General features: G+C 39.9%; 2 protein-coding genes across 8 annotated transcripts in view; one reads left to right on the top strand and one right to left on the bottom strand.

Moving 5' to 3' along the window:
* Positions 1–11,314, bottom strand: part of LOC121553688 (cytoplasmic polyadenylation element-binding protein 3) — a 59,849-nt gene extending 48,535 nt beyond the window's left edge. For 2 of the 6 annotated variants that reach the window (XM_041866991.2, XM_041866993.2), the window contains exons 1-2: positions 7,116–7,197; positions 6,073–6,908 (exon numbers count right to left, since the gene is read on the bottom strand). In XM_041866991.2, the coding sequence (XP_041722925.2) occupies positions 6,073–6,908; positions 7,116–7,185 (906 nt within the window). In that variant the 5' untranslated portion in view covers positions 7,186–7,197. Of the gene's footprint in view, positions 1–6,072; positions 6,909–7,115; positions 7,198–8,520; positions 8,686–10,463; positions 10,622–11,197 lie in introns of those variants that run through there. The other 4 variants (XM_041866992.2, XM_041866997.2, XM_041866994.2 and 1 more) reach the window with 4 other exon arrangements.
* The window catches only part of LOC121553689 (E3 ubiquitin-protein ligase MARCHF5), a 37,261-nt gene continuing 33,517 nt past the window's right edge, over positions 10,705–14,448 (top strand). For both annotated transcript variants that reach the window (XM_041866999.2, XM_041866998.2), the window contains exon 1: positions 10,705–11,083. In XM_041866999.2, coding sequence (XP_041722933.1) covers positions 11,040–11,083 — 44 coding nt within the window. In that variant the 5' untranslated portion in view covers positions 10,705–11,039. The remainder of the gene's footprint in view (positions 11,084–14,448) is intronic.

Here is a 14,448-nt window from a genome sequence, read left to right as displayed (position 1 = left end):
AGCCCATTCCAGCCTTGTGTAGGTCTACAATCTTGTCCCTGACATCCTTGGAGAGCTCTTTGGTCTAGGCCATGGTGGAGAGTTTGGAATCTGATTGATTGATTGCTTCTGTGGACAGGTGTCTTTTATACAGGTAACAAGCTGAGATTAGGAGCACTCCCTTTAAGAGTGTTCTCCTAATCTCAGCTCGTTACCTGTATAAAAGACACCTGGGAGCCAGAAATCTTTCTGAATAAGAGGGGGTCAAATACTTATTTCCCTCATTAAAATGCAAATCAATTTATAACATTTTTGACATGCGTTTTTCTGGATTTTGTTGTTGTTATTCTGTCTCTCACTGTTCAAATAAACCTACCATTAAAATTATAGACTGATCATGTCTTTGTCAGTGGGCAAACGTACAAAATCAGCACGGGATCAAATACTTTCTTTCCTCACTGTATTTTTTCAGTATACACACTACCAGTCAAAAGTTTGGACACACCTACTCATTCAAGGATTTTTCTTTATTTTTACATTGTAGAGTAATAGTGAAGACATCAAAACTATGAAATAACACATATGGAATCATGTAGTAACCCAAAAAGTGTTAAACAAATCAAAGTATATTTGAGATTCTTCAAATAGCTACCCTTTGCCTTGATGAAAGCTTTGCACGCGCTTGGCATTCGCTCAACCAGCTTTATGAGGTAATCACCTGGAATGCACTTCAATTAACAGGTGTGCCTTCTTAAAAGTTAATTTGTGGAATTTCTTTCCTTCTTAATGCGTTTGAGCCAATCAGTTGTGTTGTGACAAGGTAGCGAAGGGTATACAGAAGATAGCCCTATTTGGTAAAAGATCAAGTCCATTTAATGGCAAGAACAGCTCAAATGAGCAAAGAGAAACGACAGTCCATCACTACTTTAAGACATGAAGGTCAGTCAATACAGAACATTTCAATAACTTTTGAAGTTTCTTCAAGTGCAGTCGCAAAAACCATCAAGTGCTATGATGAAACTGGCTCTCATGAGGACCGCCACAGGAATGGAAGACCCAGAGTTACCTCTGCTGCAGAGGATAAGTTCATTAGAGTTACCGGCCTCAGAAATTGTAGCCCAAATTAATGCTTCACAGAGTTCAAGTCACAGACACATCTCAACATCAACTGTTCAGAGGGGACTGTGTGAATCAGGGCTTCATGGTCGAACTGCTGCAAAGAAACCACTACTAAAGGACACCAATAAGAAGAAGAGACCTGCTTGGGCCAAGAAAAACGAGCAATGGACATTAGACTGGTGGAAATTTGTCCTATGGTCTGGAGTCCAAATTTGAGATTTTTGGTCACAACCACCGTGTCTTTTGAGACGCGGTGTGGGTGAACCGATGATCGCCGCATGTGTAGTTCCCACCATAAAGCATGGAGGAGGAGGTGTTATGGGCTGGGGTGCTTTGCTGGTGACACTGTCTGTGATTTTATTTAGAATTCAAGGCACACTTAACCAGCATGGCTACCACAGCATTCTGCAGCGATACGCCATCCCATCTGGTTTGAGCTTAGTGGGACTATCATTTGTTTTTCAACGGGACAATGACCCAACACAGCTCCAGGCTGTGTAAGGGCTATTTTACCAAGAAGGAGAGTGATGGAGTGCTGCATCAGATGACCTGGCCTCCACAATCCCCCGACCTCAACCCAATTGAGATGGTTTGGGATGAGTCGGACAGCAGAGTGAAGGAAAAGCATCCAACAAGTGGTCAGCATATGTGGGAACTCCTTCAAGACTGTTGGAAAAGCATTCCAGGTGAAGCTGGTTGAGAGAATGCCAAGAGTGTGCAAAGCTGTCATCAAGGCAAAGGGTGGCTATTTGAAGAATCTCAAATATAAAATATATAATATATTTATTTAACACTTTTTTAGTTACTACATGATTCCATTTGTGTAATTTCATAGTTTTTATGTCTTCACTATTATTCTACAATGTAGAAAATAGTAAAAATAAAGAAAAACCCTTGAATGAGAAGGTGCGTCCAAATTTTTGACTGGTACTGTATATGACAATATTTGAGAACACAAGAGAGACTAATGAGAGACGACACCATTGCCTGGTAGTAACTGAATATTCTTCTGACACTGAATCTGTAAATGAGAGATACAGGAATCAGTAATTGGCAATTCCTAGGCTGTCACAAATCCATATGTTTTCAGTGAAAAATACTTTCCAATAGCTGTCTGTGAGTCCTATTTTGGACATCAATTAGTTGCAATGATTTAGTCACTAGCTGTTCAGGATGTGGGAGACAAACGTTATTCACAGAGCAACAAGTACTATTTGGGAAAACTGTGCTGCAATGAGTTTAAAAGAAATAACAGAAATGAAGTCAGCATTGTTAGCAGTGACAGCAATGTTGCGTTGCTTGTTGTTTTTTTTTGTAACTCTTGTGTTAACGTAAGCCCCCACTCACAAACCATCAGTCACAACACGCAGGAAAAAACAATGGCATACGGGAACAATACTGGCCTAGAGAAATGTAGCGGTTGTTGCAAAGACAGTACTACACAACTAACTTAATCTATGTTATCACATTTTAATAACATAGGACTATTTGATATGTGTTAACTAACTGATAAGGCCACAATGATTAGCTAAAAATCATATTGGGATATCAGAAAATGTAAAATGCCTCATTCCTATTCTGTTTTTCAACACACAATAATTGTGCCCATGTGGTTGACCCTAAAGTTCCTATTTGTCAATCCTGACAATAGCTCTACAGTATTTTTGTAGTAGCGTACTACCATGTAATTATGTTTTGATTGTCCTCTCCTTGAGGACTATGTCGAAATCTTTTTTAACTTGCCACTCAAGGGAATTCAAAGATTTGAAATGACAATTGCCTCTGATGATAATACAGCAGAATATCAAAGGGTCTCTGCTTTGACTGTCTGTAAATGGCTCTGGCATATTGGAATGAGAAACGATCCAACTCCTATAGTCCGGTAAGAAAAGTCTCCAGACGCACAATTTATATATTTTCATTCTCTCCGTGGTCCCGTCAATGAAAGCTTCAGCAAGTATTCACAACACTCTACTTTTTCCACATTTTGGTTGTTACAGCCTGAATTTAAAAATGACTTAAATTTGGATTTTTTTGTCACTGGTCTACACACAATACCCCATAATGTCAAAGTGGAATTATGTTTTTAGAAATGTTTACTAATTAATTAAAAAGGAAAGGCTGAAATGTCAACCCCTTTGTTATGGCAAGCCTACATAAGTTTAGGAGTACAAATGTGCTTAATAAGTCACATAAAAAGTTGCATGGACTCACTTTGTGTGCAATAATAGTGTTTAACATGATTTTGATTTGATTACCTAATCTTTGTACCCCACACATACAATTATCTGTAAGGTCCCTCAGTCGAGCAGTGAATTTCAAACCCAGATTCAACCACAAAGACATGGGAGGTTTTCCAATGCCTCGCAAAGAAGGGCACCTATGTAGATTAGTAAAAATAAAAAAGCAGACACTGAATTTCCCTTCGAGCATGGTGAAGTTATTAATTACACTATGGATGGTGTATCAATAAACCCAGTCACTACAAAGATACAGGCGTCCTTCCTAACTTTGTTGCCGGAGAGGAAGGAAACCGATCAGGGATTTCACCATGAGGCCAATGGTGACTTTAAAACAGTTACAGAGTTTAATGGCTGTGATAGGAGAAAACTGAGGATGGATCAACAACATTGTAGTTACTCCACAATACTAACTTAATTGTCAGAGTGAAAAGAAGGAAGCCTGTACAGAATAAAAATATTCCAAATATGCATTCTGTTTGCAATAAGGGACTTAAGTAAAACTGCAAAAAATGTGGCAAAGAAATGAACTTTATGTCGACATTGAATGTTCCTGAGTGGCCTAGTTACAGTTTCGACTTAAATCCACTTGAAAATCTATGGCAAGACTTGAAAATGGCTGTTTAGCAATGATCAACAACCAAATTTACAGAGCTTGAAGAATTTTGAGAATAAATAAAAGTCAAAATATTTTGGTTACTGGCCCAACGCTCTTAAACGCTAGGCTACCTGCCGACCCTGTATTGACTCAGGGGGTTGAATATTTATCTAATCAAGATATGCGTTTTATTTTTCATATATTTTCTAACCATTTTCTAAACGTTCTTCCACTTTTACATTAGAGTATTTTGAGTAGATCGTTGACAATAAATGACAATTAAATCCATTCTAATCCCACTTTGTAACACAACAAAATTTGGAAAAAGTAAAGGGGTGAGAACAGTTTCTGAAGTCACTGTATCTCCATTAAACAATGCCTTTGTCTCTGCTTTTGAAAAAGGAGGTGTCTCAGGCCCAAGAATAGTGGTAGCCTAAATAGAATGGGCAGATAGGACGGCATTTCATTGGTTTGTGTCTGATGTAGTTGTAGACATCAGAGAAGGCTGCGCTGAGACAGCATCTATCACTGACTAAAAGCACACATAACTCCTACGTTATCTCCACTGCAGTGCTGGCAAACTAGGCATAGAAAATGTGACTTACATTGGCAGCATTCTAGTACTCTCCTTTAAATTAGTGTAGCATTATTTAGTTAATGACTCAGAAAGGGACCTTCCCCTTAGGCCTATCTAAAAAGGCCTACAATGTAAAACTAAACTAAAAAAAGATTCTACAGAATCACAGTTTACTGAACCGGCACTGTTCATTACTTGGTTGTCAAGTGACTATAGCCTAGTGCATCCTTTCATTTATGTCTATAGCTTTTTTTAATAACTTGGCCTGAATAAACTGAACTACTTGTCCAAATGTTATAATTGATGTCATGTGATACTGTCTATGGCACATCAGGCTATAGTGACAAAGTAAAAAGTTTGCACAGTGAAAAGAATCGTTCATTACAAACCAGTAAAACAACAGGAGAGGGGTTGAACTGACATAGGTGTCGCAAACAATGTTTCAAACGTCACTTTGTTACAATGTAATTATGACTAATACCACCCACTAGACTAAAACTAGCCAATTACATACGAGCAGTGTGCCCTTTAAGAGCTATTATTAAATATATAATTTTCTTCAATAATTGCGATGATTTTTACTAGGATAGTGTGGGAAGTGAACTCCAGAGCCATTTCTCAATGGAGTCAGACTTCTGACCATAGAAATATAATTAATAGAACAGGCTAGGAACCTCTAATCCTGGCAATTTGACTGGTAAACTAATGGGTACACTCGCAATGGCTGCCTGGTATTGTGATGGAATAAGTTTCATGGTAACGTAGAATGTTCATTCAAATGATGCTAAATGTATTTTTTGTAAGGTCAGTTGAGTTGATTCAACAAATCACAGCACAGATTGATGGGCACACTTCCTGCTTTGCTCCAATGGGTAATCACAAAATGGCTGCCAGTCAACCCATTATGCTATTATTGACTTGAATGGGGAGGTCCATTCTATTCATTCTATTTCTGTGCTGACACCGATGGAAAATCGGAAATGATGCATAGCAACCTTATTATAAAGTAATAATAGACTAATCAATATCATAACGTCATAATAGCCTAATCACATACTAAACAATCCATTATGACAATTATTTAACATTGTTATAATTAAGATTTAGGCTGTTCTAATGATCTGAACCAGTGCCTGTGTGGGTTGCAGGAGACTAAAATCAACGAACTTCCTTTATTTTAAAGAATCATTTACATGAAGAATATTCATCATAACCTGATATTTATAATTTGGTAGAATGCTTGAACCAGTAAGCTATAGGCCTAGTTCGTTGACAGAGATTGAGAACTTGGTTAGTCTATATGGTTATTGCATTAAATGGTTACATTTCTTTCTTATTATGCCAGCTCACTCTGGTAGTGTTTAAATGCAACCTATGAGCATACATATAGGCTACTTCTACACAGTTTCAAATGTTCTCTCATGATGTGGACATGACGTCATCATCATAATCGTCTTCTAACACTTTCGCCTCTTGCGTTTAATTTACATACCAACATTGTTTATTAAGAAAATGTTTCAAATTGGATAAAGGTTTCCTTATTACTAGGCCAAACATACCTGAAAAGGCAGCATATTGTTGCCGTTGTCCATCCTAAAGGCGTTGTCCTCCATCCAAGATTTCGTGGGGAGGGGACCAGCTCTCGGGAATTTTGGGGGTGCTATAACGTTGCTAGAATAGGGCTTTTTCATCGGGGAGATGGGGTTCATGGATGACGGCACCCCTACACCAATCCCGACTCCCACAGCTCTTCGCGGGTCCCTGCCTGCCTGGAGACCGCTCCAGGGATTGGAGGTTGCGCTCCAAGTGGTATTTTGGTGATTATTCCAACCCGAAGATGAGGCAGGTGAAGAAGCCTTGCTATTCATGACAGACTGGTGACTGTAAGCGTTTCTCTGTGGAAAATGACCTTGATTGGGGCTAACAGGGGATCTCCGTTGCTGTGCCGGCTGGTGCTGGGCTTGCTGCTGTGGATGCTGAGACTGTGCCAAGCCAAGCTGAGGTGAGAAATTGCCTCCAAATACCGGATTGACGTGATGGGGGAAGTTCTGGAAAAGCATTGTTCCGTTCACTGAGGGTATTCCTTGATGAAAATTGTCATCCACGGTGTTCGTAGTTCCAGTAGACCAAGTGCTACCAAATGAGGGGGACAGGGTGCCACCGGTTTCCTGCGGCTGATGAAAACTCAAACCCGGCAGAATCGGAGACTCCATCTGCACTTTCTCTTTGTTGAGCGCTGAAGCTGCTTGGTTACTCACACTCGACGGGCTCTCATCTAATGTAGGGGAATCCAAGGGGGTCGGGGTGGAGGGAGGGTCTACTGCTGGATCTTGCTGCTGATGAGGTTGGGCTTTGTTTTTGTCCATCAGTAAATCATCCTGCATGGTTTGCTGAGCTGAAAAGGGAAAAACAGATAAGTTAATTATTATTGAGAATGTCGTAGACAAGGCTCTCTGGGCTGTTGTGATATTTTAGTGAGAACTCCGAGAGGGGAATTGTGCTGCTGCAAGGCAAATTAGTGATCACCCATTTAGAAAAAAAATCTAATACTGCTGGTGTGTTACAATAAAGTGCACTTCAGCAAGAGATTCAATAGTGTCACCCTTTCTGACGCCAGCGCTCCACTCGGATGTATGCGGGAGATACACGTGGAGGACACCGATATTCACCATGTCTCATTTTCCTTTACCCAGGAACTCCGAACTGCAATGTGAAACTGATTCTTGTTCCTGTTTTTTTTCCTCCCTAGAACCACCCCTGAATTAATTTCCAGTAAATAAAGCTGTTGCGTCCTTCAAGGTTAAAGAGACACGCCACCTTGATCCACCCACTTCATAGTAAAATGGATACATTACGGATAGCTATTTCCTATGGAATGAGCAAGGCACTTTTTCTTAAGTTTCTGTGACAATGATTGCTGCAGTAGCTATATGAGATGATGAATTTAGGCTTTCTTTGCTTGTACTTTTGTATGACATTAGCCTAGTAGTAGCTTAGACATGATCTACAATTTTAAGTGACTTCACAGAATGACTTGCTACATAGGTTAATAGCTTCACCCTGAAAGCATGAACGTTATAGAGATTACAATAAGAGGCATCTTAAATTACCCCATTCAACTTGGTAAATGTTCCTGTCTCGTTTTTATATGCTGATTTTCTGAGTAGGGTGCAAATGGGTGCTATAACAGAGACAGCCCTATATGCATATCTATGTTCACAAAAGCCTAGAGGAGCGGTGCTGCGCCTCTTCTTTCATGCCTGCCTGCCTGCATTGATCAAAATAATATTTCTAATGTATATTTATATTAATTTAATATTTTAAGGCTATCATAAATTCTTTATATGTTTATTCTGGGCGTCCGTTAGCATAATTATAGACAAAATTAGACCTATCGCTGAGAACAGTATTATTATTATTAACAGTATAAAATCATTCTGCTTGCAGTGCACACAGTCACACTTGAATGATGGTTAGGATACCGTACGGTTTATTGTCAATTTTAATTATGAACCATTCGAGATAACTGTGGCCTAATAAAGCCACATAGAGTGGTATTTAGAAGGTATTAAGAATAGGCTAAAACGACTCAAACACAGTAGGCTGTCAAATTTATGTTGAGCACATTATTTTAATTCTCAGGCATCTAGAATAGCGTATTCCTAACAGGTGTGACGTTGACTTCTCGCAGAAAGTAAAATATTGAACAGCATTCTGGACACCGGTTAATCCTTGTTTTTTCCTCGATGCATAAACGCTGCCTATTCGTGGTCATCAAGTAATCAATACGGGGGCAGTTTACCAGCCTAAAAGAAAAACAATATACCAATTTTGACAAACTAAAAGTCGTAGTTTCCCTACGCGTTGGTTATACAAGACATTCGATACATTCACAAGCGGGCTATTAAATACATTCATATCCGACCACCCTAATCCACAACTGTACAAACACGGCAACAGCATGCACACCCGTGTCGGTTTTCTGTTTCACATTAAATTCAATTTACCTTTATCGTTCACCCAAACTATTTCTGTTTGCCTCGTCTGGGTTTAGATATGACAAATGAGTTACCCTTCGTGCGGAGGTAGTCAGCAGTTGCTTCAACAGCTGATCGACAGCGGCGCATGGATGAGGAGGCTTCCGGGATTTGTAGTTTATTAGTATAACTTGTCTAGAATGCAAAGTTTGGTCGGAAAAAAACAATTGTTTTTGGTCAGCTTTTGTTTAGCATGTAGGCCCATACATTTTTGCATTAAATCAGGTTAGTATTTAAAGATGACTTTTTTTATTGACTATCAAACATGCTATTTGCTGCAACAATATATAGTTTGATTGGATCATCATTAACCCATTCATAGACGCTAAATTGGGTTAGTGTTCCCACAAGGCAATATCTCCATGTTACAGCTTGTTTACGAGGCGACCACGTAACTGGGGAGGAAGTGTAGTTCACATGGACAGCCGTGGGCGAAGCTAACTGCTGAAACCCCTAGAGAAGGGTTTTTTAGTGAGCTAGATGTAGCTAGCAGATTGTAATGGCTAATGTGATGCTCCATTAGCCATTTAAGCAATAAGGCCTGAGGAGGTGTGGTATATGGCCAATATACCACGGCTAAGGGCTGTTCTTATGCACGACGCAACGCAGAGTGCCTGGACACAGCCCTTAGCCGTGGTATATTGGCCATATATCACAAACCTCCGAGGTGCCTTATTGCTATTATAAACTGGTTACCAACGTAATTGGAGCAGTAAAAATAAATGTTTTGTCATACCCGTGGTATATGGTCTGATATACCACGTCTGTCAGCCAATCAGCATTCAGAGCTTGAACCACCCAGTTTATAATTAAGCAATAAAGCCAGAGGGGGTGTGGTATATGTCCAATATACCACGGCTAAGGGCTGTTCTTAGTACAACGCAACGCAGAGTGCCTTGACACAGCCCTTAGCCGTGGTATATTGGCAAGATACCACAAACCCAAGGTGCCTTATTGCTATTATAAACTGGCTACCAACGTAATTAGAGCAGTAAAAATAAATGTTTTGTCATACCCCTGATATACCACGGCTGTTAGCCAATCAGCATTCAGGGCTCGAACCACCCAGTTTTTAATACAGGTTAGGTACTGTTTGGCTTAGCACAGCAAATGTTCAACTAACCTTAACTTGTCAATACTTCCTCAATTCCCGACTTGGAATACATCCAGTCTTCTAAAAGTGAATGTCTAGTTGCTGGGTTTCGTTTGAATTTAGAAAATGCTCCGTTAAAAATGAAATCCATTTTTTTGCTACATTAAGTAATCCAACAATGTGTACACCACCATTGTCTATTTCAAATCTTCTCTCATTGATTGAGAAAGGTGAGTGTCATGACATGCAGCACTTTGGGGTGGACACCCACCTGTCTCAATCAATGAGAGAATATTTTAAATAGATAAGATGGCAGTGTACACATTGTTGAATTACTTCATGGAGCAAAACATTTAATTTAATAACTGAGCATTTTCTAAATTCAAACGAAGCCCCTGCAATTAGACATGGACGTACATAGGTTGGTTGTCTTCCAAGTCGGAAATTGAGGAAGTATCGACAAGTTAAGGTTGGTAAAACATTCTGTGCTAAGCCAAACAGTATATATCTAATAACGCTTATCAGCCAGCTGGAATAGAGTAACGGTCTGACTAGGCGATATTTTAATAGCTACATTAGATGAGGCTGCTTTTCTTCACCGACCACAGACCCATGTAATTAGGGGAAGAAAAAAAAATGTATCCCAGATTACATTTGCCCAATATCTTTCATGACTGCAAAACCTTGTCGCAACATTTTGCAGTCATTTTAACCAATAAAATGTAGAGAATAAAGATACAACTGAGCCATTAAATGAGATGTACTCCCCGAAGCTTGTGGCTTAAAAACGCTACAGGGCGCTATAACAAATGCAGCCTACCGCAATACGAAGTATTCTGTAGCCATATGTGTATCTTCATGATGCTCGTCTTCCCAAGTAGGCTTAGTGCCTCTTAGGTAGGTCCGCCTGCACAAGTTAGAGTATTAATTAGATATTTCTTTGGCCACATGAAGGAGGAAAAGTCGGGTCGGACTACATATCCCAGGCATCTTGTAAATGTGTGATTTCTCAGCCTCTGACGGGCTTGTTATTGTTGGTGACGCAATGCGCATCACGAGTTCCGGTGCGTTACCTCATAGAGGGGCGGTCAATGGAGTCAAGCCGTCGCGTTAAAAAGTAGTTTTTAGCAAACTAATAAACTGAAACCTTAGATGAAGCATCAAGTAGTAATGCATTAGTTATAATGACTCCAAAGGAATTGGTTTATAGTTGAAGTTTTAGCTAGTTCATTTCGGTTAGACAAGTTAGCCAGCTAGCTAACCTCTTCGACTTCGTGCCAACAGAAAAGGCCTCGCCGCTTTCAACAAGGCCAAGCTAGCTAGCTATCTAACCTGCATAGGGACTTAATACACTCAAAACGTTTAAGTGTACTGTTGTTTTACATTTATTGGCCATATGTCGGAAGAGAGCGCATTGGTAATGCAACAGAATTTGGACAGGTGAGTTGAGTTTACCGTTAGCTAGTTACCAAACCAGTAGCGAAGCTAGCTAACGCGTTAGTAGCTAGCTAGGTGGCCCTTGGATTCATAGTTAATAACTTTACAAATTCTTACCTTGTGGCAAGTATTTTGTAGTTCAGCTAGTCATATGTTGCACGCTATAGTCATTGTTTCATCCAGCTAGGTAACTAAAACCATGGGTCTGGATCAGTGCGCTGGACCATCATCAGATGTGAGCTGGGGGGGGGGTGTTACGCGAGACATCTGGCAGAGGATGGCCATAATCATCATGCAACCTCCCTTTTTGGGCGTTGAGTGAATACTCAGGGGACTGATTAGGATTTTGTACTGTCAAGGTGGTGGATAACGAACACAAATTAATTGCCTGTTCAAATGTAGCCTTTCATTAAGGTGTGGTGGAACTGTACTACTGCTTTGCCCTTCACACTAGTCAAGGTTGCCAGGGTCACCCTGGCCCAGACCTGGGTATGCTCCTTTCCTGAGTCTGATAACAAGATGCACATGTATTTCCAATGTGCTATGTGTACATTTAAAATCTTACTCACCTCACAATAAAACACAACCTGGGAAAGAGCGTACCTACCCCAGGCCAGTTCAAATCTGAAGTCTACTACAATATCGCTAAACCCTAATGGAAAATGCTATTTTAAATTAGATTCTGCTTTTAAATGATAAACTTCAATATGCATTGGGGTATGTGTATGTATTATGGATCCCCATTAGCTTACTCTTACTGGGGTCAAGCAAAATTAAGGCAGTTATACATTTGAAAAACATTACAATACATTCATAACAGATTTCACAACATATTAACTGTGTGCCCTCAGGCCCCTACTCTATACCTCATTTATCTTGTGTTTGTATTCATGTCTATGTTTGTTGCTTCACAGTCCCCGCTGTTCCATAAGATGTATTTTTATCTGTTTTTTAAATCTAATTTTACTGCTTGCATGAGTTTACTTGATGTGGAATAGAGTTCCATGTAGTCATGGCTCTATGTAGTACTGTGCGCCTTTTCCATAGAGGTTTTAGGCTAAACCTTGCAATCGAAGCTCATCTAAAATTTAGAGACCTGTGATGAATGCCTTGACTATGGATTGTGGTGGTGCTCCAGAGTGAGTTATCGATTTGCTCCTGTTGTAGAGTAGGCCTGTTGTCTGTGACCTTGCCAATGTTTTATTTTCCACTATGTGCCATATTTGCCAGAATGGCCCAGCTTGCGTCTGAGTGCCATAAAACAAATTTGATAACCGCTTTGGGCACAACAAGTGAAACGCACAGGGTGAGCTGTTTTCTACTAAAGCAGGTGGCATGGCACATTTTAATAACTGGATCTTTGAACTGTGAAAACATATATTTTTTAGATAAGAGGGCTAACTTTTGTGCAGTGAAAATGGTGGAAGGAAGCCTCTGCGATTGCTAAATGTGTAACAGCTCTGCATGCCGCTGCCATGCCAGGGCTCTATGCTGACATTTATTACAAGGAGCACTTGTTCTCAAGTTTAAAAATGTGGGAGCACACACAGAAATGTGGGCGCACAATGTAAAATATTTGAGATATTAATGTTAAGAATTGCCAGCAATTAAAAAATACAGGGGTTATAAGCACCAGAATATTTTATTTTAAAGATTGCGCATAACCTATATTGGGCCTAGGCCTATATGAACCCTAGCTACTTTTACAAGATCTCCTTTTTCCTTTATTTCTCTGCTACCAAGTGTTTGCATGCTACTGGTAAAGTTACCACAAAGATTACGATGAATAAACTCTGGAGATGGCTTATGGTAGAGAAATTAACATTTTAAAATCTCTGGCAACAGCTCTGGTGGACATTCCTGCATCTGTGGTGGTGTTTGACAAAACTGCACATTGTAGTGTGACCTTTTATTGTCCCTAGCACAAGGTGCACCTGTGTAATGATCATGCTGTTTAATCAGCTTCTTGATATGCCACACCTCTCAGGTGGATGGATTATCTTGGCAACGGAGAAATGTTCACTAACAGGGATGTAAACAAATGTCTGCCCATAATTTCAGAGAAATAAGCTTTTCGTGCATCTGGAAAATTTCTGGTATCATTTATTACAGCTCATGAAACATGGGACCAACACTTTACATGTAGCGTTTAATATTTTTGTTCAGTATCTGATCGGCTAGTTTTTGGACAGGGTTGATGTAGGTTAATTTAATCATAAAATGTAACCATGAAGACTAAAGCGATTAGGCTCTTATCTTTTATGATACATTTATGACATTGTTATAGTGTATGTAGGCCTATAGGTAATAGTTATGCCATATTATCATTATAGACTGACCTGATGACGATATCCAAAATTCTACAGCGTATCACAAGTAGAAAACGTATCCATCACCTCCTGTCTCTTCTTATTGGAGTTATGTCATCATTTTATGGGAGGTAAAGATTAATTATTTCATTCACCCATTGAAATGCCAACTGTTCAAGGTTTAGTGTAATTATGCAAATTGAGATGTAAATGTCATATGGACAGATTGGAAATAGGGGGCTATTCTCATTGACAAACATTTATGGAGAGGCAGTGCGACAAGATTTAAATTCTTCACGTGCGTAACTCAGCTCTTTACGTGCGCACAGCCCCAGCCAGGGAATGTTGCAGAGCGAGGTGGGATAGGCTATCGTAGTTCTTTGACTTTGTGCGATTTTAATTTACTAGCTATGAAACTAAATGGCTGAAATTTGAAGTTTGAAAACAGCTATTGCAGCATTTCTTTTGTTAGAATGTGATCATACTTGATTATTTTTATTCACAAATGTGGGTGAAATGCTCCCACTGTGAACCACCTGCCAACGTGGCTGATGAAATAGACAACTTACCCGCCAATACCAAAATATACCCGCAGGTGGCGGATGTAAATTTTAGGCCCTGTTGGAGACGTGCATGGCCATGCTGTCATGGGTGAACAGGGAGTACAGGAGTGGGTTGAGCACGCACCCCTGTGGGGCCCCCGTGTTAAGGATCAATGTGGCGGAGGTGTTGTTGCCTACCCTCACCACTTGGTGTTGGCCCGTCAGGACTACGGGACCCAGTTGCTATGGAATCTAGTGGAAACCAGATGGGAGGTGAGGGAGACTAAGTGAATTGGTAATGTTTTTGGTGACAATCAGCTTTGAAATCAGCATATTTTGCGTTATGGTTATCAAAAAGTACTAGGGTAGTGAATTCAGCTGTAAGATAGCAAGGAATGTTAGCCTACGATTAAAGCGGGAAGCTACTGGTATCGTCTTGCATTGTAAAAGTGTTGTAGCCTGTAAGGATATTGTTTTGCGAACCGTTATGAAGTTTCTACATGCCGTGCTGCATTAT

The sequence above is a fragment of the Coregonus clupeaformis genome, chromosome 37 (assembly GCF_020615455.1).
Source record: "Coregonus clupeaformis isolate EN_2021a chromosome 37, ASM2061545v1, whole genome shotgun sequence".
Taxonomy (NCBI): domain Eukaryota; kingdom Metazoa; phylum Chordata; class Actinopteri; order Salmoniformes; family Salmonidae; genus Coregonus; species Coregonus clupeaformis.
This window is presented reverse-complemented; position numbering and strand designations above follow the sequence as displayed.